This window comes from Lethenteron reissneri, chromosome 24 (genome assembly GCF_015708825.2).
Source record: "Lethenteron reissneri isolate LAM-NWPU_2019-01 chromosome 24, ASM1570882v1, whole genome shotgun sequence".
Taxonomy (NCBI): domain Eukaryota; kingdom Metazoa; phylum Chordata; class Hyperoartia; order Petromyzontiformes; family Petromyzontidae; genus Lethenteron; species Lethenteron reissneri.
The window spans coordinates 9,083,333-9,111,302 of NC_083802.1; the positions used below are offsets into that span (position 1 = coordinate 9,083,333).

At 50.0% G+C, this 27,970-nt stretch overlaps 1 protein-coding gene across 2 annotated transcripts; it reads right to left on the minus strand.

The window, feature by feature from the left end:
• Positions 1 to 254: 254 nt before the first annotated feature.
• On the minus strand, positions 255 to 27,890 carry LOC133346531 (tissue factor-like). 2 transcript variants are annotated; one of them, XM_061558176.1, is made up of 8 exons: positions 27,755 to 27,780; positions 16,303 to 16,391; positions 13,421 to 13,508; positions 12,891 to 13,011; positions 12,136 to 12,326; positions 10,051 to 10,229; positions 2,210 to 2,369; positions 255 to 1,651 (listed from the first exon to the last, which is right to left on the minus strand). In XM_061558176.1, the coding sequence occupies exons 3-8, from the start codon at positions 13,488 to 13,490 to the stop codon at positions 1,485 to 1,487; spliced, it is 888 nt and encodes a 295-aa protein (XP_061414160.1). In that variant the 5' UTR covers positions 13,491 to 13,508; positions 16,303 to 16,391; positions 27,755 to 27,780; the 3' UTR covers positions 255 to 1,484. The 2 variants fall into 2 exon arrangements, with proteins under 2 accessions (XP_061414160.1, XP_061414159.1); XM_061558175.1 differs by lacking the exon at positions 16,303 to 16,391 and having other exon boundaries at positions 27,755 to 27,890.
• Between the last annotated feature and the right edge of the window lie 80 nt (positions 27,891 to 27,970).

Consider the following 27,970-nt stretch of genomic DNA (forward strand, 5'->3'; position numbering starts at 1 on the left):
CATCTTCTTGGTTCTTTCGGCAAAGTCACGTAGAATGGAAATAATAAATAATAAAAAATACAACTTCATAAAATAATTATCACGACGTTTCGGCCACAACGCAAGCAGCCGTCCTCAGGTGAAGAACGCTGTCTTTCTGACAGACCTGTTCTTCACCTGAGGAAGGCTGCTTGCGTTGTGGACGTTGCGTTGTGGCCGAAACGTCGTGATAATTATTTTATTTTGTTTTATTTTTTATTATTTTATTCTTTTTTATAAATACGGAGATATTTTTCTTTCCCTGCTCCGGGTGCTTGGAGGAAGCCACAGTGGCCGAGGTCATTTTTCTCATTGTTCCGTTCGCCGCTCGGAAAGTGTGTTTTTTTGTTAAATTCTAAGATTCATCAATCTTCTGTCAGGAGTGTAAATTCAATATTGGACAAACAGCACCATCTCAATTGCAGGCTCAGACTTTTGCAGTAAATGTTGTTTGCGAGCACCTATTAAGACCGGAATGGTGCACGAAGGGGTGGTGTGGTCATTGCGATCCGCAACTAACTGCAAGTACTAATATTTACACCCCCATGTCAGGTATTCATTTAAGGCTGAGTCGACCTAACCGAGGTACACGACAGGTTCAGATTCCTGGTAAGAGATGTTATTCATGTCCAGATATCGAACCCAGTTAAATTGTGTCGCCTGTCCATGCATTCACACATACATGTGACCTACACACAGATACATGTACACACGCACACACACTTGTACACAGAGATATACATAAATAGACATTTACTGTAAATACACCCCACAAAGACCTGTACACATGCATGTACAGCACACATGCGCACACACAACCGGTACCTAGGTCAGTTTTAGCGTTAAGCTCACGTCAAATGTTCGGCTAAGAGCCAAGGTGAGCCACTTGCCCAGACCCAAATTTAGTACAGTGTTCAACTCAGTCCACAGCCTAAATTAAAAAAACCAGCCCCACTAAAGTCTCATGTCCCGGGCCAGTGGGAACAGTGGCAGCTCGGAGCCAAAATGTGCCCCTTCCACGGACACTGATCAGTGAAAGTAACCGCCGTTCACTTTTATCAAGATATCTCTTTGCACGTGAGCCAATGTCACGTGTCTTCAGACTACATTTTAGTGGATTTGGGTTTTTTGATTATGGTGATTGAAGGGAGTCGATGCAGCCACCTGCATGGTCGTTTCCATCATCTTTACCATCACCATCTTATAATCATGATCATAGTCTTTCATCATCATGGTCATTCACTGTTAACGGCATCATCTTAAATTTCATCATCCTCATCACCAGAATTCATTACATCATCATCGTCGTCGTCGCCATCATCCACACCTTCACAGTGTCGTGTGTGCATTCACAGTCTCTTTTGTGTTCTTGCATGGGCACTGGATGGGTCCTTGAGTCACTCCTGCTTGGTTTCTTGGGGGGGTCAGTCAGAGGTGGTGGTCAAGGGGGGGGGGGCAGTCCCCGGTTAATCCCTCTGGGCGGCGGCAGCCGTGTACGAGACGACCGTCCCGTTCCGCTCCGACTTGCGTTGCTGGCGGCAGCGGTGGCAGAGCCACACGATGAGGACGATGAGGGCGACGCCGATGATGAGGGCGGCGATGCCAGCCGCCACCAGGAATATCCACGCGTAGTCTAACAGGGAGCAAAGAAGGAGAATGAGAATAGGGACAGGAAGAATAATGAGGTTGTGGAGGTTGTCAGGATGTGAATGAAAAGGGGAGATTGAGAAAGAGGAGGATGGAGGACATGGAGGTAAAGGTTTGGTATTACGGAGACAGGAAAGTAGTAAAGATGGGAGACATAAGTGGTGATGTAATAAATGACGTGAAGGATGTGGAGAAGGTGGCACAAGCAGTGAAGGAAAGAGGTGGTGTGTGTGTGTGCAAGCGCCGTTGTGTGTCTCGCTGTATACGTGTACAAGTGTGGTAGATGCATGCACGCACATGTGTTGTATATGCATATACGTGCGTGTGTGAAATCAGCCTCAAATGAGAACCTGGAGCGATGTGTAAACATCGTCAACGGGGAGACAAAGGAGGTCCGGTTCTGGTGCTGGCCACTCACCTCCTCGCGTGCCGTGCCGGCCTTCACTAGGTGCTCGCTAACAGCACTTGCCCCAACAGTCCGTTAAGGCTACCTGGGATAACTTTATGTTGTATATGTGTGTACGTGTGCACGTGTGTGCACTACCGGGCTTTGCGAGCCCCGAGCGTGCACACTTCACGTCGCTCTCCTCCCCACGGCGCTCAGCGTTGTCAACGTCCACCAGCAGCTGCACGTGGAAGCAGTACAGCTCGCCCTCATCCAGCCCCGTCAGCATGAAGGCGGCCTGGCGCGACTGGTATTCCTTCTACACACACAGACACAAGATCAACAACTGCCGTTGTGTTACTCTGGTGCTTGTGCCAGGTTACGTGCACCTTGAGGCCACGTGTCGAAGGCTTACTGGCAGGTTAAGGGACACACCCAGGTATGATAGGTTTACTGACTGAGTTGACTGCCAGATGCACTGCCTGTGCTGCACACAGTACAAACTTGCTGTGTTTTAACCGCTCGGTCCTTCAGGAGCCTCCTCCACAGAGGACGATCTTGATCTTACTGGTATCAGTTATCGGTAAGTTCCTCAACTCCACAGCCTTCTGTACTGCATTAGCCCATCTCTTCTCCAGCCTTGCCATGCCCCCCTGTTTGGCCAAACACAAGCTGCTTGGGCATGTGTTGGCTGTGAACGTGGGCTACAACACCCAGCCTCGCCTGCCGGAGCTCACCAATGGCACTGTGTCCAGATCTGTCAAGGTTCTGTAAGCTCCTCGCACAATCCAGCCAGATTATGAACCCAGGATGGATCTCGGGCAGGTCCGTCCGGCTGAATGTTTCGAGCTGGCTCAGGTGTTCACTTACAGTGTCCACGTTTTGCAAGCATTTGAAAAGAGGCAGCACGAGTGTGGTGAAGACTCGGGACTTTGTATGGAATGATGGGCGAGGCAGCTGCCACAGGGTATGCCACACAGTATGCCACACAGTATGCCACACGGTATGCCACACGGTATGCCACACGGTATGCCACACGGTATGCCACAGGGTATGCCACACGGTATGCCACAGGGTACCACAGGGTATGCCACACGGTATGCCACACGGGTATGCCACACGGTATGCCACACGGTATGCCACAGGGTATGCCACACGGTATGCCACAGGGTATGCCACACGGTATGCCACACGGTATGCCACACGGTATGCCACACGGTATGCCACAGGGTATGCCACACGGTATGCCACACGGTATGCCACACGGTATGCCACACGGTATGCCACACGGTATGCCACACGGTATGCCACACGGTATGCCACACGGTATGCCACAGGGTATGCCACACGGTATGCCACAGCGGTATGCCACGCGGTATGCCACGCGGTATGCCACGCGGTATGCCACGCGGTATGCCACGCGTATGCCACGCGGTATGCCACGCGGTAGCCACGCGGTATGCCACAGGGTATGCCACAGGGTATGCCACACGGTATGCCACACGGTATGCCACAGGGTATGCCACGCGGTATGCCACGCGGTATGCCACGCGGTATGCCACGCGGTATGCCACGCGGTATGCCACGCGGTATGCCACGCGGTGTGCCACGCGGTATGCCACACGGTATGCCACACGGTGTGCCACCCGGTATGCCACGCGGTATGCCACGCGGTATGCCACGCGGTATGCCACGCGGTATGCCACGCGGTGTGCCACGCGGTGTGCCACGCGGTGTGCCACACGGTGTGCCACGCGGTGTGCCACACGGTGTGCCACGCGGTATGCCACGCGGTGTGCCACACGGTGTGCCACAGGGTGTGCCACACGGTGTGCCACACGGTGTGCCACACGGTATGCCACACGGTATGCCACACGGTATGCCACACGGTATGCCACAGGGTATGCCACACACAGTATGCCACACACAGTATGCCACACAGTATGCCACACACAGTATGCCACACGGTATGCCACACGGTATGCCACACAGCTGCCACGGTCGATTAAAAGACGAAGCAGAGCTGCGCCCATGAGCACAGTTCGTACAGACGGGACGCCCTCCACCCTCCTTTCCCGCAACTATCCAAAACAAAAAAACCTGCCCCGGTGCTTTGTCTCACTCCCACACAAACATAAACACATGCACACATCTACACAAAGATCCCCCCATATAGCCCACATCGCATGTTCGGGCAAGTCCTGTTAAAGCAAGAGCTGTAATTTACTTGAACGTATTTATCCATGAGAGCCACGGTGAGCCATACGACTCTTTGTCAGGAGGGTCCTGCATTGAGTTTTATGTTTAGATGTTTCCAGCCAATAAATGACGAGCGTTTATTATACGTGCGGGAGAAAACCGGAGCACCCGGAGAAAACCCGCGTGTGCAAGGGGGCAACGCTCTATCTCCATACAGATGGAAAGAGATGGAGATTCATCGACTTGCTGTACCGCCTTCTTATCCTTCTTAAAATTTATATAGCGCCGTGATGAAGGCGCCGAACAAAGAATTAACTATTTGTATAGCAGAAATGAGATGAGTTGATGAGACGGGTGGCAGTACATGAATGTGATGATCTGCGAAATAAACGATGATAAAAGTGACAATGAGTGGTTAATGACGAGTGAGTGTGATGAATGGATAGGGAAGTTGTGAAGAGTGGATGGAGTTGGTGATGGGGAAGGGAGGGAGAAGGGGAGTTTGCGCAAGCAAGGGAAAATAAGTGAATCTTGATTTAAAGCTTTCGTGACTGCAGGAATTCATACTCTTTGGGTCTTTCGGTAAAGTCACGTAATAAGTGAGTGTGTTTAATGGGAAGAACGAAAAATAGACAGTGAGGCTGACTGCTTGGTGTGTAGGGACAGCCTGTTCCAGTGCACGGGGGCCAGAGGCGAGAAAGAATGAAATCGTGATTGGGCACAAGAGAAGAGGGGGAACGGACAGAGACAGCTGGGATTGTGAACGGAGATGGCGAGCCCGGGTACGGCACCTCGGCACCCACTGGAAGGCAGTTTCACCACTCTCGCTGCCTCCACAGGGCTGGGATTACAGACCCCGTGCACAGCCACCACCGCCCGGCTGGATACGAGGGGTGGTGTGGCCAGTGGCTTCATTTCCCCAGTGCTGATATTGATGCCTGTATCAGACACTCATTTAAGGCTGAGATTACATCGGGGAGGTCCAGTACCAGTTCAGATATCAATTAGTTGTCACTGATATTAGCAGTGGCTAATTAGCTCAGGTCCCTGGCTTCATAGTGCAGAGTGCTACCACTCTTCATACACAAAGACAAAGGGGCCACGTGTAGTCTTTCATAGACTGTTAGGGCAAGTGCTGTTGGCGAGCACCAATGACTGACGGCACAGCATAGGAGGGAGTGAGCCAACACCGTGCCCGACTGCCTTTGTCTCCTCAGTGCTGATATATACACCATACCATAGACTAATTTAAGGCCGAATTGACCTAAAGGAGGACCAAGACTGGCTCATATATTTGCCCCTATTATTGGTCACGAACAGGAATAGAACTCGGGTAGCCAGGTTCTGCAGAACACTGCGCTTACCACCGCACTGCTGCTCCACAAGAGACACAGACACCTTCTGCACGTGACAAATGCATGCAAAAAGGCGACAGGGAAACCGGTTAATCAAGCAGCCAGATTACAGAGTGACGAGATGACTCTGTAACCAGATGACTAACCAAGACGCTGACTAATCAGACACCCATATAAAAATGATCTTCTCTCTTACGCACGTGTGGCTGAAAACAGATGATCATACAGCAAGGAAAGTGATAACAAGATGAGACAACAACCAGTCGACAACCTCCTCACATGCACGGGTGTTGGGAAACAACAGCTACCCAGCGACCAGATAAACTCACACACATGCAGGGATAACGGGCTCGATAACCAGATGAGGACAACCCAATCACCATCGCAACCAAATAACAAGGGCACTCGGATGACCGTAGCAATTAGATATAGCGAAGAGAACCTGGTGAGCATAGCAATCAGACGTAGCGAAGATAACCTGGTGAGCATAGCAATCAGACGTAGCAAGGGCAACCGGATGACGGGTGAAGACGTCGATCCCTGTGTGACTTTGTTTTGGAGGCAATTTTCTTTTGATGATGACGACTGTGATGATGGTGAATGATGATGATGATGTTTTTACTCCAGCCGATGATGCCTGTTCACCTGCAGCTCGTGTTGCTGAGGGTGATGATGTCGATGATGATGATGATGCTGCTGCTACTGCTGATGTCAAGAATCATTCTGCTAGAATGATGGTAGCGACTTTCCTGCTGGTGATGGCACAATGGTGATGGGGAATGCTGCTGATGAAGATGCTGAACAATGATGCTGCTGCCGACAGCATCACTGTCGAGGCCAGAGGAGATTAAGTGGTTTTGCATCTTGAAGCGCGTCGAAGACCTCAAAGGAAACTTCGTGATGAGTAGGTCAAGGGCGCCGCTCCCCAGAAGAGGGAGTGGAGGTGCCGCCACCTCAACGGAGGTGAGTCGCGATAAACTCACACAACAGATAACACAACACCGACGCAACAGGAGGAGGAGGACCGCAGGAATGCAGCGACTCCTGTTTTGCAGTCAATAGATCGACCACATTGGGAAAATCCAGGGATAGGCTCTGCCCACGCTCGCCCCACATGCAGGCGCACATGCTTGCCAACTCGTCTGATTGCACGCAGGCCCAGCTCGCCCATTCACTCACTCGCTCGCTCATTCACTTGCTCACCCGCTCGCCCACTCGCTCACCTATTCACACGCGCAATCACCTACCTACTCGCTCATCCATCCATCCACTCACTTATTCACTTGCCTAACCACTCACTCATTCACCCACGCACTTACCTGTTCTCTCACCAACCCACTCATCCACCCATGCAATCTTTCATTCTCCCATTAACACGCTCAAATTTGGTTTAATGGCATGAGAGGAGTGCTCCAGTATTGCCAGAGCATTTGAGTAATACAAATCAACACCTAGACATCGAAACACCGAATGGTATACTCTTTGGTTCTTTCGGTAAAGTCACGTATGTATAAAATAAAATAAATCACGACGTTTCGGGCGTAACATAAGCGTCCATCATCATGGTCTGCTGTCTCAGCAGCAGACCATGCTTTCCTACCTGATGATGGACGATTGTGTTGCGCCCGAAACGTCGTGATTTATTTTATTTTCTACCTCCGTGACTTTACCAAAAAACCAAAGAGTATGGATTCCTACAGTCACGAAAGCTTCAAATCAAGATTGAACCGAATGGTATGTTTGGCTAACACCAATCGCTGAGGATGTTTTTAACTATAGGACGAAACTGGAGAAGCCAGAGGAAACCGCATGCAGAGAGAAACCATACAAACTTAACGCAGGAAGGCACCCATGTCAAGAAATGAACCAAGGCTCTTCTTGATGCGAGGCAAGAAGTGTTATCGATGCAAAACCCTGCCGCCCCGGAGTCCATGTTTCCCGAGATCTGATGGTATTGCGCTGAACTACACAACAGCTTACTGGACAGTTTTTATTACTTTAACATTTTGGCACAACACAGAGGAAAGTGGAAATAAATGACGAAATTTGCAGTGGATGACCACGGATCGTGATGATGATGAGGACAGTTGTGATAGACCCTGGGCTAAGAAACGTATCAAGGTTTTGTCTGTGGAAAAGATGGCGACGCCACGAGGCGCCAACGCCTCCTGCCACTCGGCTTGGGCTATGACGGGAGTCCCGTGTGGGCCCAACAGTGCTACCTCTTTGCTCGCCCTCTTCGACCGTTCGTTCTGACCCCGTGCCCCTACTGGACATCTGTGAAAAAGAGCTTTATAGCTCATCGCATTTCTCCAGTATTAATACATATGCTGATCATGACCAGTTTGTCTTATTGGTTCTTTCGGTAAAGTCACGTAGAAGGGAAATAATAAAATAATAAAAGTAAAACATAATAAAATACCATTTTCACGACGTTTCGGCCACAACACAAGCAGCCTTCCTCTTTATAGCTCATCGTTGTGGCCCGAAACGTCGTGAGAATTGTATTTTATTACGTTTAATATTTATTATTTTATTATTTCCCTTCTATTTGACTTTACCGAAAGAACCAATAAGATGAATCCCTGCAGTCACGAAAGCTTTAAATTGAAATTTATGACCAGTTTCTTTAAGAGCGACTCACAAATTGCGGGGAAAGAAAAGAATCCCTTGCTTTACTGTAGATGTTTCGACCTCTCCCGGTTTGCGATTACAACCGCGCAGGCCATTCTCTCCGGCGGGCTCAGGAATGTGTGTGTCTGGCCTGTGTCACTGGTGGACATGTTTGTGAGTGTGCATAGAGTGTAATCGTTTCAAGACACCAAATAAATAACAATACAGTGGTTTGTATGCATTACGAGAAGGAACCCAAACACAGGATGTGGTACTTGGCAATGTTGCACACAATAAAAGTTGAATTAAACAGGTGTCGATGAAAAACAGAAATCCAGGCAGATAGATGGAGCCATAAAGTGTGAGAAGGAAAGGATTGAGAATGAGCGAAGCAGCGACTGGCTACACAAAGACACCTCTGGCAGAAATTTGTTCAGAGGAACCTGACAGAAATAAAGAAAGCTCATTATGAGGGTATAAATATGGCGGTGTAATGGTTACCGTATCATGGTACGAACCTGGTCACCCGGGCACGGCTAACATTACGAAAAATATATCTTAATCGAATCTGGGCCTCCCCTAGGTTCACTCAGCCTTAAATGAGTATCTGGTGCGGCATGTAAACATCAGTACTGGGGAGAAACAGGTGGACGGGAGCGATTTTGGCCAATCCACCCCCCTCGTGCGCCGTGCCAGCCTTCATTAGGTGCTCGCTAACACCACTTGCGACAAAATAATGCATGCACAGCTGTTAGCAACGGTGCGCGTCTGCTCGCCGCAACTTTCTCTGGACAACTTCATAATAATTCACAGCCGTCAGGGTACACAGGGCATCTCTATCTTTTTATAGGGTGTAAAATATGCTTGGAGGTGTGGCAAGTTTGGTGTTTGACTGTTACGCATTACACTATGCGCGTGTGGTAAGCACGGACAGTCTTCAGGCACTGATGAAACTTGCAAGGATTTGTTCCCCAGATTACTGCGACTCAGTAATTCTTTGGGTAAAATGTGTTTACACATTTATTGGTCGGGGCTTTTAAGCCATGGATTCCAGATCTGAGAGAAACACCTACCTCTCAGTATTAGCTTAAAGCGGGGCAGGGAACCTATCGATCGTGACTTCATTTCGCGCGGCCCGCAGGCAGATGAGGCCTCCCACTTCAAAACGACCCGCAACCACAATTACCTGTGACTGCATACATCATAGCCACACCAGTCGGGTCATGGAGGGGAACACGTTCAACTTGATGAACAGCACTGTGATAATAATGATTCAAATGAACATTCGCGCTCAGCCACTTGATATGAAGAAGTGACCGAGCTGTGTGTTTGTGTGGCCACCAAAAGGTATTTGAAGGTCCTCTTTCAAAGCAGGCCCAGGCTACCTCTCAAGCTGAACTAGCCTGGGCCTGCAGTGTCCATCCTCGAGTTGCTGATTGCTGTGATTGGGCCCTGAATTTGGTCTCACATGTTTCATAATGTGATTGGAGAGTTCAGTGCTTATTTCTTGCAGTCTTTAGTACCTGCCTTAGTCACTCACCCACCCATTCACTCTCTTGCTCACGCACACTCACTCACTCCCTCTACCCACTTCCTCACCGACCCATCCATTCACTTCATTGTCCACTCATACAACCCATCCACCCATTATCGCTCTTACACACTCACTCAACTGGCCCATTAACCCACTCTATAATTTACTCATTCACCCATTCAACCACCCGCTCATCCACTCACTTACCCACACACTTTCTCACCCACCCTTTCACTGTTTTGCTCACTCACCCACTCCCCCACCCACTCACCCATACACTCCCTCGTGCACCCACCCACCCGTCCGCTGCTGCCGTCTTTCCAGTAGGTGAGGTGGTAGCGGAGGTCTCCCGTGTAGATGTCGCCCATGGTCTTGTGGCTGCCGTCAATGTTGAAGTAGGGCGTGATCAGGTCTGCAACCTTCAGCTGGATGCTCCCATTCCGCCCGACTGCCTCGAACTGTGGCTTCCCAAGCTCAGCTGCTCGTAGAGACATGTAGACATGGGGACACGGAAACACAGGATCAATAGGACACAGGGACATGGGAACAGCAAGACACGCGATCAAAGGGACATGGAACATGGAGACATGGAGACACAGGATCCAGGGGACACAGGGACATGGGGACAGCAAGACACGCGATCAAAGGGGCACATGGGCATCGGCAGAGGAAGACTCAGGATCAAGGGGACATAGGGACCCGAGGACACGGAGACACGGTTTCCAGTGCACAAATACATTTGTAGATGATGTCATCAGCGCAGAGATATGGAGACATGTGGGTAAGGCAGTGTTTTGTGTCCCGTTTGTTAGTTTTGCCAAGTGCGGTAAGCCTACCACCCCATGACCAGCACAGTCGTGATGTTACGCCCAAGATGACGGCATCGCTGTGACTGGTGTGCGTGTGGGACCATGATTGACATGCCTCTATGTATGTGTGTGTATGTAGAACTTTATGGAGTCGGAGCCATTCCCTGTTCACATTGAGGTGCGCCAGGGATGTCCTCTGGCTCCCACGTTATTCTACATCATCTATGACCACATAGTTTGAGAAGCTTTCCATGGCTGTACCGGGGGAATTTCCATCTAATACAGATACAATGGGAGGCTGATCGATGCATGGGTGCGGTTGAGGGATGGCTGCCTATTCGTCACCATGTTATGTGTGCTGATGATCTGGTGATTGCTTCTCACTCAGAGGAGGAGTTGGAGGTGCTGCTGTTGCCACTAAGAGGTGGGGTCTTACCATCAGCTCCACCAAAACTAAGCAACTGCCTGGGTATTTTGTGCCACCAAACACTCCACCCCCTCAGCTCCCCATTGGTGATGGAGCAGTCGTGGAGAGAGTGGAGAGTTCCCATACCTGGGCATTCTGCTTATGACTAGCTCCGGTTTAACAGCAGAGGTCTCACTCCGAATCAGTCAGGCCGCATTATCTTTTCATCGGCTGCGTAATGCTGTGTGGAAGCTATCTGGTGTGTCGGTCCGCAATAAGCTTTGGGTCTTCTCAGCCACAGTCATGCCCTGCCTTCTCTATGCTTGTGAAACGTGGACCCCTCTAATGGCACATCTTTTCCGGTTAGAAATATTCAAGCAGGCCTGCCTATAATCCATCCTGGGTTTAACCCGGCTGGATTGTGTGAGGAACTCACAAATCCTTGAAAGATCTGGACATATTCCCATCAGGCAAGGCTGCGTTGGCTGGGCCATGTAGCCGCATGCTCAGCCACCGCATGCCCAAGCAGCTTCAGTTTGGCTGCATAGAGGGGGCTAAACGGGCACGACATGGGCTGGAGAAGAGATGGACTGATGTGGTACGGGAGGATGTGGAGCTGAGTGGACTTGCCAACGACTGATACCAGCGGTGTCAAGATCGGCCTCTATGGAAGAGGCTCGTGAAGGATGCTGCTACTGGGCAGTTGGAGGCAGATGCCCTCCAGCAACAACGGAGGGCAGAGGAGTGACGCTCACAACGAGCGGAGTGCCGGGCGGCTAAAATACAGCAAGTTGGCACAGTAAGGGGTATTGCTCGTGCATCTACCAGTCAGCCAACCCATGGCACATGGGTCTGTCTTGAAACCTGTCAGCGAGCCTTCGACACTTCACGTGGCCTCAAAGTGCGCCTGGCCTGGCATAGGCGCCATCGTGACGTCACCGTCACTTAGAGTCGAATGGTGGGTATTGGTATTGGTATGTAGATCTTCTTTAGCACTGTATGTAGCCAACCATGCTAATCGAAGGTGCCCGTGATCTCATTGTACACCTGCTAAACCTGTGGAACAGGTGTGAAATTGTCAAATGCACCTGCTATCATGAAACTGCGATATCATTGTACAGTCATCCTATGTCTGTGGTATGCTATGGAATGCCGTGGTATCACCGTACTGTCGTCGTAGGGCACGAAGGAGGGCGACATGACCCAGGGTACGGTGTGCACTGCGCTGGAACCGCCCGGGATGGCACGCACACGAGCGCGGTATGACAAGCGCGGATCGGCCATGATGCTCGTGAGGTCACAGGTCGTTTCTATCGAGTCCGTGCACTCTGCCTTCTGCTTCCAGGTCGGCCACGTTGCACTGACATGTACACACACACACACACAGGCATTAGATGTGTGCACACGCACGAACACTCACAAAAGATACAAAGACTCCCCCCCCCCCCCGCGCCACTGTCAAGCCTACACAAGCTTTTAGGTCAAGTGCTGTTAGTGAGCACAGGTGTATGACCACCTTTGTCTCCCCAGCGGTGATGTTCACACAAATGCACCATATACGTATTTAAGGCTGAGTCGACCAAGTGAAGGTTAATGACTGGTTAAGATATTCGTCACTGATGTTGGCCGTGAGTGGGAATCGAACTCGAGTCGCTGGGCTCATATTGCAGTGTGTTAACCACTACACTCCAAAAAAACAAAGATGTCCCGTATAGCCTTAATATACTGTTCAGGTAAGTGCTGTTAGTGAGCACCTATGAAAGGTTGAGTCGACCTCGGGGAGGCCCAGGACTGGTTCAGATAATCGTCACTGGTGTTGGCCGTGAGCAAGAATCGAACTCGGGTCGCCGGGCTCTTATCGCAGGGAAACTAACCACTACACCACCGCTCCCCACTGCACATGAGGAGAGCGTCACCTCCTCACCCCAATAGCTCCACGTCGAACGTGACGGGGATGCCCGTGTCCTCCACTTGCCACTCCAGCAGCGTCTTGAAGTTGACAGAGACAAAGGAAAGGTTTGTGGGGACCGGGGGAGACCCAGAACCTGCAGGGTGAAAGTTAGAGTCTAGGTCAGGGGTATGGCGAAAAACTACAGGTCAGCATTAGGGATATGGGTTAAGGGTTAAGGCTGTTGGTCATGGTTAGGGTTGTGGGTTAGTAGTCAGTGTTATAGGTTAGGGGAATAGGTTACGGTTAGGGTTGTATTACAGCAGTGGTTCTCAACCTTTTTAGTACCAAGACCACTGATCCCCACTCTCCCAGCCGCCCCCACAGTCCCTTCATGGTAACTAAGACCACAATATACATCACATGTCAGTGCTGAAATTAGTTTAGGCGCTATGGATACCCAGTTATTGTTAGCCAGTGTCTATTAAGAACCCCCCCACCCCCATACAGTGCAAGGTAGACTGCTGTGCCGCGGTCTTGTTAGCGAGCGCCTATTAAGGCAGCACCTGAGCAAGGAGGGGCGCACGCCATGAGCAGCAACCACGTGACAGCAACGCGCGTCGTCACAGACTCCATCCCCCTCCTCCCGCTCACCTGGGGCAGACGGCAACATCACTCAGCGCTGCGTGGGTAACGAGAGTTTCGATTAAAACGTTAAGGGAGACGTGCATTCAAATCTTAACGAATGATCCATTCGAAATCAAATTAAAACGGTCCTTCCATTAGCATCCATTCTTAGGAGGTGGCTGCGTGGCTCGGAGGTGACCGCTGAGATCCTGGGTTCGAATGCATTTGTTATGATAATCACAACTATGTGACAGAAAATCAAGGCTGTAGAGGAGACCAACATTAGACACGAGACAAAATAACGAGGCAGACAGTGCCCACGAGACAAAAGATACAAACGAGACTTATACAAACATGCCAGAAGACAGCACAGAGGAGACAGTGCAAATGAGAACGACTGTGCAATCCAGGCAGGTACAAACACATACAAACAAATTAGATAGAACAGATAAGACAGGCAGTACAGATTATACAGAATAACAGAGACAATACAAAAGAGACAAATCAAACGAGTTGCATAATAACACAAGATAGATGTAGCGTACAGTACAAAGACGAACAAGAAAGGCAGATGATGCACATGAGATACTGTAGAGTAAAGTAGAGATGCAAATTGTGATGGTTAATACATTCGCTGAGGGACGTTGGAAGTGAATTGGTGTATTATACTCAAGTACCTGGACAATTATGAAGCTGCTGAGAGAGCGAGAGATTCACAGGACTAGGGATTACACCACGGGGACCCAGCAAGATTCTGGCTTTGCGAAAAGGCCACACAATGAATGTCCTGACATCATGAAGCCCACGCCAGTCACTAAAAACACACGGCCGCAAAGCCAGACATTCAGCGGCGCCAGCTCAGTGACACTGACACAGCCATTATGGACACCCGGAGAGACACCTAGCCCCAGGGCTTGAACCCCTCATTAAACTAATCTCAACTTTTTATTTTATTTTACCAGGTAAGGCCCGTTGAGCTGTATAGCTCTTTTTCAGAAGTGACCTGGCCACAAATGATAGCTCAATGAAGTGGCTTATCATGTGCAAACTCATCGCAGTAGCCAAATGCCCTCAACGCACGTTTCTAATGGGTGGCATTGAGTTACTGACATTCCATATTTCTATGACAGGACCTAGGTAGTCCTGTGTTCAACAGTGAGGGTCAATCTGGTCCAACCCATGTGAGACTAGGCTCTAAGGAAAGCTGTCTCGGGTGTGGACCAATCAACTTCAAGGACAGTGCATACATTATCAGAGTTATGTTCTTTTGTTTGTATTATGACTGCAGGTATTGCGGTCTATGCAAACATGACTCCTTGTAAAAAGGTGTCAGTTTTGTTGCCAGATAGAAGGCTAAAAAAACAATTATCATATTTTTACTGGCAAATGAGGTTCCCATAATGAGGGTCAAGTTAAAATATCTCCCTGCCCAAACACGTTTGGGGTGGCACTTAATTCTGTTGGAAGACTTGGGTCAGTAGTGGACATTCCACATTCCAATGATGAGGATCAGTGTATCATCTTCATATTACATTTTCGAAAGTAACAATTCATTTTTAAATAACCTCCTTGTTGAGAGATATTCGTAAGCTATATTCGGGGAAAAGAAACATGTACAAAACCCAACAGCGCTTACAGGAATTATATATCCAAAAGATTGATTGCAAGAATTTAACGAGTTATAGCATTCCTAGTGGAGCTTGGTCCATAAATAACCTCAGTTGGGATGAGCACAGAGCATCGACGGTGATTCATACGTAAAAAACAACAACCCTAAGACAGTAATTTCCCATATCTATGAGCCATTGACACAGAACCTCAGGGAGCCAAAGTCTGCCTCTATGAGCTACTGAAACTATTCAAGTAAAATAAAAAAATGAACCTAAAAGAGCCTTCGCTTTATGAGCCAAGGAATCCTAAGAATCTCATGGCTGCACGAGGTTACGTAACAAGAACTCCCAATGGGACTTTGAACCCCACTCCCTGTCCGGCCTAATGGTGATGGATGGCAAGGTCACACACAGACTCATAGATCTCAATTGTTTTCTTAAAGACTGAAGTGCTGTTAGCGAGCACCTATTAAAATGTGCAAGAAGCACTTATTAAGGTGCACAAATTGGTGGCGTGGCCAACATCACGCTTAGCCGTCTTTGTCTCCCCAGTGTTGATGTTCACACACCATAGTAGTTACTGATTTAAGGCTGAGTCGACCTAAGGGATGATCTAGACATATTGAGCTCTTACTTGCCACTGATTTTGCCTGTGGCTGGGAATCGAACCTCGGTCACCGGGGAACACCGTGCAGTGCGAAAACCACTGCTTTCCATACACACACATTGATGTCAACAAGTACATACCATACAAATATACAAAGACAAAGATCCTCCATAAAGCCTTAACCGATTTTGGGGTGAGTGCTGTTAGCAAGCACTTGTGAAGGCGGGGACAGCACACAAGCGCATTTGTCTCCCCAGTTGCGATGCTTACACATCGCAGACGGGAATCAAACATACATACATATACGCACGTGCAGTGCACAAATCCAAGAACACGAATTGGAGTAGGTGACGAAGCCTTTGTCGTTGCAGCACCAACGTTTTGGAAGAAACCTCGTTTCCTCCCTTAACATCGTGAATTTTTCCTTCCCAAAAATATCCCGAGGCAAAAGATTAGTGCCGGATACAACCCCATTAGCAAATGCCAATTGTAACTTTGCTCCTTACCCGTGTATCAAAAGTTACTTTTTTTACATCCAATTTTATCGAGGGATTGCAATTTGAATTTACATACTTTGTTAATTTATCTTTCGTGGCTTTCTTACCTTTTCTACACTTTGCTCTCCTATCGGTTGTTGTATTGTTTGTTGTTGTTGTTGTTGTTGTAACTTTCTGACCAGCCCCTACCCAACATCTGTGAAAAAGAGCTTCATAATTAATCGGAACTCTTCAGTCGAAATAAAGATTCTCATTCTGCACACACTTACTGACAAACATCTAGACACACACGTATATGCACACGTCTTATATTTGGTTTTAGTGAAGCATACAACTTGAGTGAGCGCTGCAATTTTCTCTCCCTCCCCTCCTTGTGTTTCCATGGTTGTGGCAATGCCATTTGGCTGCCAATTCTGGCAGGAGCCCCAATTTTCTCGCACGATTTCGCTCTTCGGACTTGGCTTGAATTCTACACCAGAATTGAGGCCTAGGGGAAACATAACATCCCGGCACAGACATGCCCCACTCCCAAGTGGAAAATCGAGAAATTCAGGAAATCATGGAAGTGTTACTTTCGTTAAACAACTGGAGTTGTTCGTAATTTGAGGATAAGTCACTTCAGATCAACTCGAGATCTGACCTCAAGTGGGCTGCCCATGGTAACGAAGTTTGTTGGTGTTTGTACAAAGACAAAGATACCCTGTATTGCTTTAACAGACGTTGAAGGCAAGCGCTGTTAGCGAGCACATATAAAGACTGGCACAGCACGCGAGGGGTAGGTGGCCAACGTCATGCCCGGCCGCCTTTGTCTCTCTCGTGGCCATGTTTACACACCGCACCAGGTACTCATTTGAGGCTGAATCGACCTAGGAGAGCCCCAGGACTGGTTCAGATAATCGTCACTGGTGTTGGCCATGAGCGGGAATCTAACTCGGGACCCCGAGATCGTAGCACAGCAGGCAAACCGCTACACACACTTATCAAATGTTTTATACTTACACGTACTATCATACATACAAGCACTGTCAATCAACAGACTAATGCGTATAAACTATTATTATAACTCGCTTTGTGGACAATCAAAGGGCAGTTGACTCACGAGAATGTATTCGTCATCCTAGGTCTCACAAACCAAGGTGTACAAAGAAAGAACATTTCGATGTTTCAAAATACAAGAGCAGGTAGACCGAAATTGCATGAAGAGAGTAACACGATCCCTACCAGGAGGGGAGTCCGGTAAGGTGACACGCTCTTGCCAAAGTTACTCATGGCGACAATCAAAGATATTTTGCAAACATCGGAGTTGAGAAATAAAAGGCATTTAACAAAAATGAAAAAATTATCAACCTTGTTATATTCGCTCATAACAACCAATGGAAATGAACTCCAAGGAAATGACCAGAGGACTTAAGAAAGAAGGCTGCTTAGTTGGACTCAAGATGAATACGCGCAGGACCCGGGTGAATTGTTGAATCACGAAAATGCGAGGGACGGGCAATGACTTGGGAAGGCCTCATCTGCCAGTGAGTCGATGATCACGGCTGACAATGCCGATCATCATCCAGAGCGGTAGTGCAGTGGTTCGCGTGCTGCACTACAAACCCAGCGGCCCGAGTTCGATTCCTGCTCACACCCACCAACACCAGTGACGATTACCTGAACCAGTCCTGGGCCTCCCATAGGTCGACTCAGCCTCAAATGAGTACCTCGTGTGGTGTGGACACATCACCATGAGGGAGACAAAGGCGGCCGGGCGTGGTGCTGGCCATCCACCCCCTCATGTGCCGTGCCGGCCTTTATAGGTGCTCGCTAACAGCATTTGCCCCAAAGGATATACACACATATATAGCCATACACAGCTCAAGTGCGATCATGAAAGGGGTTCATGGATCCAGGGTAGAGAGAGGACGTGATAGATGCTAGGGATGTAACGATGCATCAGTCAATTAATATTGATCGTTAAGCTCATGACACATTAAACGCATCGCCTATCATGTTGCGTTTAGGATGCGTAAGTACATAATGAGCTGCATCCATGATGAGGCACTACCATTCCCGACAATCTGAGTCGTGTGACTGAATCGCTAGAAATTATCAAGTCACTAGGGGATTGCATCGTGAGAGCAGTGTTGGAGGGAAACTGTGCATGGTATGGGAATGCTTGCATTTTTGAGTCGACCCTCACGGGAAAGCATGCGTCAACATATATAGTCGTGGCAACGAATGCAAAAACAAGTACAGGAAATAACTGAAGACTTTAATTGGCGGTCGGTAATGTTGGACTCAAAATAAACACGAGCAGAAAAACTAAAGGCACGTGTCACGTGTTTGATAAGAGGCAATCGTTATTGGAAGGGACAGAACTGGAAAATACATCAGGACATGATTACCTAGGGCAGGTACCGAAGGCGGACCAGGATCACAACGATGACTAAAATTAGGTGAGCGAGAAAACGCTGGGAGTACTTTTGTAAAACTGAAATAATGAAAAGCAACGCACCCCAGTCCGCCTGGAGAGGAGAGATTTCAATCAGTGCCTGTTGCCCTGATATGGATCAGAATCTTGGGTACTTGAAAAGAAAAGATAAAAACTAAGCTGAAAAAGAGTTGAAAGAAGCATGGAGATACGCGTGCTTGGAATTACGGGAAACAGATGTGAAACGCGTTGATCAATGGGCGACAGCGTGTTATGGGAGACTGGTGTTTAGATGTCGGCAAGCGCCTTGGGTTTTTGTAAACATGACAAGAGACAATGCACACGAATCGTTGGGGTACCTTGATGCAATGACGCTTCACGGGCTGTGCTTCGCAACCACAGTTTTAGTTCACGAGTGTCCATCACAGGTGCCTTCAGGGGCCGCACTGACAGCCGTGTCTTCTGACCCCATGCAGGGGTCTGGGGCAGAGGTCGCAATCGGGTACCCGATACCCGTACCCTACCCGATACCCAGCTACCTGTACCCGGCTGGGTACGGGTACGGGTACCCATTTGCGACCCTGGTGCGGCCGGGTACGGGTAGGCCGTGAATCACTAGTGAGTCGCCGTTTGTCACTCATTTCCCAACGTCTTGTCTCTTCTCACAATTCAAGTTCCTAGAATCAACCCACCCGCGCCTGCAACATGGCTTCATCCCAGAGGTCGCAATCAGGTACCCGATACCCGTACCTGGCTACCCGTACCCGGCCGCGTAGGGTACGGGTACGGCCGGGTACCCGTTTGCGACCCTGGTGCGGCCGGGTACGGGTACGGGTAAGGAATCAAAACCCGTTTGCGACCTCTGGTCAGGGGACACAACGGTTCGTGTTTTGGCCGCCTAAATATCGACGTTTGCGTGTAGTATTATTAGGATTATTACTCATGTTCGTTTCCAACATGCGCTGTAAATTAATGAATACAAGCCGTTGGGTAAATGCAGTTTTCACATTTTGTTCAGTCTGTGTCATTGTGAGTCTACGGTGACCGTTCAAGACTGGTTTCAATGAATGGTCCACATTGATTCATAATAGTACGTACAGTATTAAAACAAATAAGATCGATGTACAACCCTTTGTCAAGCCACTGCTGAGTGAAGGCCGAGGCATTTACACGCCAAGTCATTTTGTGACCATACTTCACCACGGAGGCCAGTGCAGCTCGATGGGTGGAGAGGGGGGGGGCTTCAAGACTGGTTCAGATTGGATGACTCACCACTGATGTTAGCCATGGCCTGGAACGTAAAACAGACTGCCGGGATCATAACATTGTGGGCAAACCACTGAGCCAAGCAAACACTTCACTTGTTGCTGCTACTGGTGATGTTGTTATAGCTACTTCTGCTGCTGATGTTATTGCTACCATCACTGATGTTGCTGCTTATGTCGGTGGTCGTCATTGCACTGCGCTGTAAACTCCGCGACCTGGGCTCGATTCCGGCCCATGGCTCACATCAGTGACGAGTGATATTCTAACCGGTCTTGGGCCCCCCACCTCCTAATGAGTGAAGGACTCCTGGTGCACTGGTTTCAATGTCAGCACCAGGGAGACAAATGTGGCTGGCCGTGAAACTACCGAGTCAAGCAAATACTCCCTAACAACCATGGTGTTAGTAGCGAGATATACTGTAATGTTTTAATAACTCTTACCAAAAAAACATTCTTGCCCGCTTTGCGAACAGCAACAAGACTCCCATTTTCTCGATGTTTATCATAGCAGCCACTCACTCTGCTGCCGAGGTGGCAGCGACCCAGGTCTCTGATATATTGTATGGTTGCTACAACCTGTTTTTATCTTGCTCTTTAGACTAATTGAGCTTCATAGTCTATGGCCTTTCAAAATATTGTGCATTAAAAAAGCACTGCCATTTGATTGCCTACAAAACTACGTAGGATTCACCACCGCAACCTCCCTCCCCCAATGCTGCCTTTCCCACCTTTCTACAAATCGCTCCTCCTGCGTTTCCACGCCAAGGACCGTCGTCCGTCTTGCCGCTCAGAAAACCCGCTGGGGCTACGGCGTCCCAACCACAGCTCCATCCATCCACAGCTCCATCCATCCACAGCTCCATCCATCCACAGCTCCATCCATCCACAACTCCATCCATCCACAGCTCCATCCATCCACAGCTCCATCCATCCACAGCTCCATCCATCCACAGCTCCATCCATCCACAGCTCCATCCAACCACAGCTCCATCCATCCACAGCTCCATCCATCCACAGCTCCATCCAACCACAGCTCCATCCATCCACAGCTCCATCCATCCACAGCTCCATCCATCCACAGCTCCATCCATCCACAGCTCCATCCATCCACAGCTCCCCTTGTTCTTCTCAACACGCCTCCTTCCACTTGGCAAGAATCATGCCCAGCTTCACGGCGAGTTTTCCGTCACCGGGCAGTGTTAATGATTGACGTAAAATGTTGCACGCCACAGCCAAAACAGTAAATGATTGTTTTTTGGGAAGATTGCCTGGAAAATTGTACTTTACAGTGCAATGCGTCGAAAATTACGCGGTTGAACGACAACAATCTGATACTTAGTGTCATAATTGCCTCATAAATAAGCCTATCTCTGAACTGAAAATAATAAAAGAAAATAATTGTCATCCATATCAGCTCATTGGCCTTCTGGAGATGTGTGTTGTGTTGAAATATTATTACAAATAATATTTTTACTCAGGTCGCTGGGTTCATAGCACATTGCGCTAATCACTGCCCCCGCCACTCCACCCTCAGAAACATGATTTCCCTTGTTCAGTACGATGCACAGTAAATGCTGTTCAAGTTCGCTGAAGGTCTATCGTACATATGGAGTTCATTAAGGCCTCCTGCACCTACCATACGAGCATTTTACAACACATTTAAGGAGTTCATTAAGGCCTCCTGCCCCTACCATACGAGCATTTTACAACACGTTTAAGACACCGACACCACAAGGGGAATGCTTTCATCCCACAGTGTATTGTTGATGGCTGCTGATAAATGCCTCACTGGTGACATTTGTGAATAGAATAATCCAGTCACTATTCAAGATTCAATCGTTTAACAATGGGCGGCATTATGCAATTTTTGGTCGTTGAAAACATTTGTATAACGCTGCCACAGAACACGCGAATTGCCACCAGCGGCACACAAATGCTGGCATACAAAACCAAGCAACTCGACGGCATTTTACATGCCACAACCTGCCGGTGAAACTCAAGAGAAGTTGAGACCGGTCCAGAGTTTTCTGCTGAAATACATCATTTGGGATGGCCCATAAGTTGATGATTAATTTGTTATTTAATTTTACTTGGTGCAAAAAAACCCCCCACCTTTATCCACGTGTAGTTAAGACACCTCGATGACTGTTCAAAAGTATATTGGGTTTAGAAAGAACACAGCACTAGAAGATAGAAGAGATGATGATGATGGTCGGTGCTCGTGACTGGTCACAGCATGGCACCACCAAGGGAGGGGAACACACTCAACAGTGTGGATGGCCAACGCAGAGATGGGAGTAATGAGATTTTCGTAATAAACTATTTTTTTATTTTATCATGAAGATGCCGTGGAAATTATATAGCTTCTTGTGGAGTCACTTTGTCTGATCAATCCGAAAATCGGGGGTGACATGGCCAAGCAGTAACGCGATTGGCTGTTTGTTGCAGAGGTTCACGGCTCGATTTCAGCACCTGCCCTGCTCATTACTGCGGCTGTATTTTACTTTCTACATTTTTTATTTTACCAGGTAAGGCCCACGGAGCTATTTCGCTTTATTTTTAGAAGCGATCTGGTCACAAATGACAGCCCAATGAAGTGGCTTATCACGTGGAAAATTATGGCAGCGAAATACTCTCAACACGTGTTTTTAAATGTGGAGGCAACATCCGCAGGACCCGGACAAAAATCTACGCGACCGTGGAGAAAGAGACATGCAAACTCCAAATATACAGCAAGCGACAGGGATCAAACCCACGACCTCCTGTACACCAGGCGGGGTAGTTAACATCTCGCCACTGCGGCGCCCTGGGGCATTACATGACCGTGGCGGATGACGACGAAGAGGTGAACAGATGCCTTCATCCAGCAGTGGATGGATCATTGCAAACGATTTGACAACACACAGAGGGCAGTGGTTGGCAAGTGAACACGAAACTCAAGAGGCCAGCGGGCAGTGGGCACATCGCTGTTGACGTAGCAGATGAGTTTTATTTAGCCGACCTGCATTTAACCACAGTGCATTGTTACACGAACAGCGACGTAGCCAGCGTTATGTTCACGTGTGATATGCAGACGCAAGGCCCCGCAACATGCATTGCTTGCTGGGTGTTATAGAGGGAGCGCCTATGAGTTTTGGGTATGTGACGGTGGGGATGACGGCGTGCCGAACACGCACAGCCGCTCGTGTTTCCCTTCCCAAGTGTTGATATCTGTGACCTCTAAAAGCCCCATAATCACAATTGTATCTATTACAATAATCGTTATCGGCACCAACAGTATCGTCATTACAGTATCACCACCACAATCGTCATCACCACCATTATCACCACAATCTTCATCACCGTGATAAACACCATCACCGTCATCACTGATATCACCACCACATCATCACTGCCATCGCCACCACCAAAAAGGCGCATGAACACTACAACATTTTCGTTTTAGGGCTGAGTCAGCCTAGAGGTGGCTCCAGGCCAAACATATGCAGACTGACCTGTCATGCTGTACTATCACTCACGCATACATACAAACATACATACAAAGATCCCCCATGTAGCCTGTTGGGGCAAGTGCTGTTCGCGAGCGGATATGAAGGCCGGCAAGGCACACGAGGGTGACGGGTGGCCAACGCCCGGCCACTCGGCCACCTTACAGACACCGCACCGGGCAATCATTTCAGGCCGAGCAGACCGAGGTGAGACCCAGGACCTGTTCAGATAATCGTCACCGGCGATGTTGGCCGTGAGCGGGAATCGAACTCTGATCGCCAGGTTCGTAGCGCTAACCGCGGTACCACCGCTCCAGATGTCACTCACTCACGCACGCACCCAAGACAAAGATCCCCCGTATAGCCTGTAACAGACTGTAGGGGCAAGTGCTGTTAGCGAAGACCTATGAAGGCCGGCAAAGCACACGAAGGGGTGGGTGGCCAACACCACGCCCGGCCGCCTTTGTCTCCCCAGTGGCGATGTTTACACACCACACCAGGCACGCACACACCTGGACGACACAACACACAGCACATACACACAGTACCACCGTCTAAACGATAAAACAGCATTCGCCTCTAAGCTGGCGGTGACAGCCTCACCACCTCCCCACCGCGTCGCTTTGTGCCAGGCTAGGTGCACGCACCTCGTGGCGGCAAAGACGACGAGGCGACGCGTCTGCCGGTGGTGACTCTCTGGCAGGATGTGCGGAGCAGGAGGAGCACGCAGGTGCGACAGATGAACCGTGAAGAATGGGACCCCCCCACCCCACCCCCACACCCCAAGGGGTGGCAGCATCCTGAACATCGCAGGCGGCCGCTTCTGATGCTGCTGCTGCTGCTTGGCCACGTGGACTGCTGCCCCAGTCTGTTGGACTTCTTTCGCGCCGTACCTAGCCATACCGTGCCAATCGGAGGCGTTTGCCGGTCCTGCCTATGGAGTTGTGTGCCCCCGACTGACATTTGAGACGTACCTACGTTGACCAGCGGGGTGAACTATGGTCAAATAACCCCGACGACCTGCACGGCGTGGGTTGGTGGGGGGGGGGGGCAAGTCCTCGACTAGCAGCTGATTAATACCACGGTTGTCGGTGAACATTAATAATCATAGAGACAATTCGAGATACTGTTATACCGGACACAAGAGACACTGACCCCCCCCCCCCCCCACGACTAACTACAGCCCTAAGAGCTTGTTGGGGGAAGCAAGTGCTGTTAGCGAGCACCTGTGAAGGCCGGCACCGTGGCACACGAGGTGGTGGGTGGCCAGCACCACGCCCGACCGCCTTTGTCTCCCTCACATGGCGAACTCGGGTCGCCTGGTTCGTCGCCCAGCGGCGCTAACCACTACGCCCACCGCTCCCCTCTTCACACTATAGACAAAGATCCCCCGTATAGCCTGTAATAGACTGTAACAGACTGCTGGGGCAAGTGCTGTTAGCGAGCACCTGTGAAGGCCGGCACTGGCACACGAGGTGATGGGTGACCAGCAACCACGCCCGGCCGCCTTTGTCTCCCCAGTGGCGATGTTTTACACACCGCACCAGGTATTCATTTGAGGCTGAGTCAACTTAGACGAGCCCCCGGACCGGCTTAGATAATCGTCACTGATGGTGTTGGTGGCCGTCTGAGAATTCGTATAGCGCAGCGCGCTAACCACTACGCCCACCGCTCCCCCTTCACGCCACACACACAACATATCGATAACCTTGACGGAGCGAATCGTGTACATTCCAATGATGTTCGATAACGAAGCAAGAGTTCAACCTATGCTTAAACTGAGACTTTATGTATAAAGGGTATAACAACGTGTGGTCTCTTGTTTGTTGGGGTCTCAACATGCCGCGTGGCCTAGAGGAGCTCCCGGATCATAGTCAAGGTTCGTTGTTGTTGGTGGTGGTGGTGGTTAGACACGCTAAAGTATAAATGCGATCTACCCCCCCGCCCCGCACTCTTCATGATGAATGATATTGGTCGCGAAAGGCGATAACCGTGCCCCGCCTGAGCTCCTGGGTTGTGGTTGCTTCCAACGCACACGGAACAGCAGCACTGCGGACAGCCCCGAGGGGGGGGGGGGGGTCGTGGTGGTCGCTGGTCCCAATGCTGCCCAAAGCCACCACCACCAACGCTACCACCATCACCACCACCACCGCCACCACCACCACCGCCACCACCACCACCGCTACCACCACCACCGCCACCACCACAATCACCACCGCCACAATCACCACCGCCACCACAATCACCACCACCACCGCCACCACCACCAAAATCACCACCGCCACCACCACCGCCACAATCACCACCGCCACCACCACTACAATCACCACCACCACCGCCACCACCACCACAATCACCACCGCCACCACCACAATCACCACCGCCGCCACCACCACCACCGCCGCCACCACAATCACCACCACCACAATCACCACCACCACCGCCACCACCACCACTACAATCACCACCACCGCCATCACCGCCACCACCACAATCATCGTCGCCCCTAACTCTTTGCTTCTTTCGGTAAAGCCACGTGGGTATACAATAAATCGTCGCCCCTAACCGAGTAATTCGCCTGCCGTGGGGTTGTGACCACCACCAACACATCCGAAAGGAACAAACGAAAGGAACGTCACTCCATCAAAGTCACGTTGGTGCAGCACGTGCACGCAAAGACAAAGAACCCCCGTGTAGCCCCTGACAGACTGGTGGGGCAAGTGCTGTTAGCGAGCGCCTGTGAAGACCGGCACGGTACACGATGGGGGTGGGTGGCCAACACCACGCCCGGCCCCCTTTGTCTCCCCAGTAGCGATGTTTTACTCCACACACACACAGCACCAAGTACTCATTTGAGGCCGAGTCTACCTAGGGACAGGTCCAGGACCGGTTCAGATGCTCGGTGGTGTTGGTGGCCGTGAGCGGAGGAATCGAACTCGGGTCGCCGGGTTCGTAGCGCTAAACCACGACACCACCGCTCCCCACGTCCACACACAGACAGACACAACACTCGCACGTGAATGTACAACAATAAACTTGTTGTACAACAATAAACTACAATAAACGTGTTGTACAACAATAAACACACACACACGCAGGAGCTCTCCTCCAGCAGTCAAACAACGTTTGTGATATGAACACTGTACAGGAGCATAGACTACATATGCAGGTATTTATTGTCATGTATATAGATCTATCCATGCAGAAACAAACAGATGCACATGTACACACACACAGACACACACACAGACACACACACACAGACACACACACACACAGACACACACACACACAGACACACACACAGACACACAGACACACACACACAGACACACACACAGACACACACACAGACACACACACACAGACACACACACACACAGACACACACACACACACAGACACACACACAGACACACACACACAGACACACACACAGACACAGACACACACACAGACACACACACACAGACACACACACACAGACACACACACACAGACACACACACAGACACAAGGCAGACGGGAAGATGCACAAGGGGGGGGGAGGGGACAAAGAGCAGGCACGCAGACAGCACCATAAAGACAAAGATCCCCCGTGTAGCCTGTGACAGAATGTTGGGGCAAGTGCTGTTAGCGAGTAGCAGCAACAATGAAGGTCGCTGGCACTGTGGCACACGAGGGGTGGGTGACCAGCACCACGCCCCGACCGCCTTTGTCTCCCCCCCCCCTGTAGCGATGTTTACTAAAAACCGCACCACTCATTTGAGGCTGAGTCGACCTAGGGGGGAGGCTCCGGGACCGGTTCAGACAATCGTCGCCGGTGGTGTTGGTGGCCGTGAGCGGGAATCGAACTCGGGTCACCGGGTTCGTAGCGTAGCGCTAAACCGCTACACCGCCGCTCCCCACACACAGACAGACAGACACACAGACACAGACACACACACAGACAGACACACAGACAGACACACACAGACAGACACACACACAGACAGACAGACACAGACACACACACAGACAGACACACAGACAGACACAGACACGCAGACACACACACAGACAGACACACAGACAGACAGACACACACACAGACAGACAGACAGACACACACAGACAGACACACACACAGACAGACAGCACCACACGCACGCAGACAACGACGGTGAGGCGTGCAGGTAGGAACACACACACAGGCAGAGAGAGAGAGACACGCACGCACGCGTGCAAAGACCGTGGCTTGACACACAGCAGACAGACACAGGCAGACACACACACACAGACAGACACGCAGACACACACACAGACACACACACAGGCAGAGAGACGCGAGGGTACAGGGAGACACGTGGGTAGAGGGAGACACGTGGACGCGGGGAAGGAGAGAGCTCACCTCAGCTCGCCTCCGCCGACATGCACTCGAGGAGGAGCCCAGGGGTATGCGGAAATAAGAAGACGACTTCACTGTAACTCGTTATATGAGCTCACTCTCCCCTCACTCTCCACACACTCCTCCCTCTCTCTCCTCACTCTCCACCCCCTCACTCTCCACACACTCCACCCCTTCACACTCCTCACTTTCCACCCCCTCACTCTCCACACACTCTCC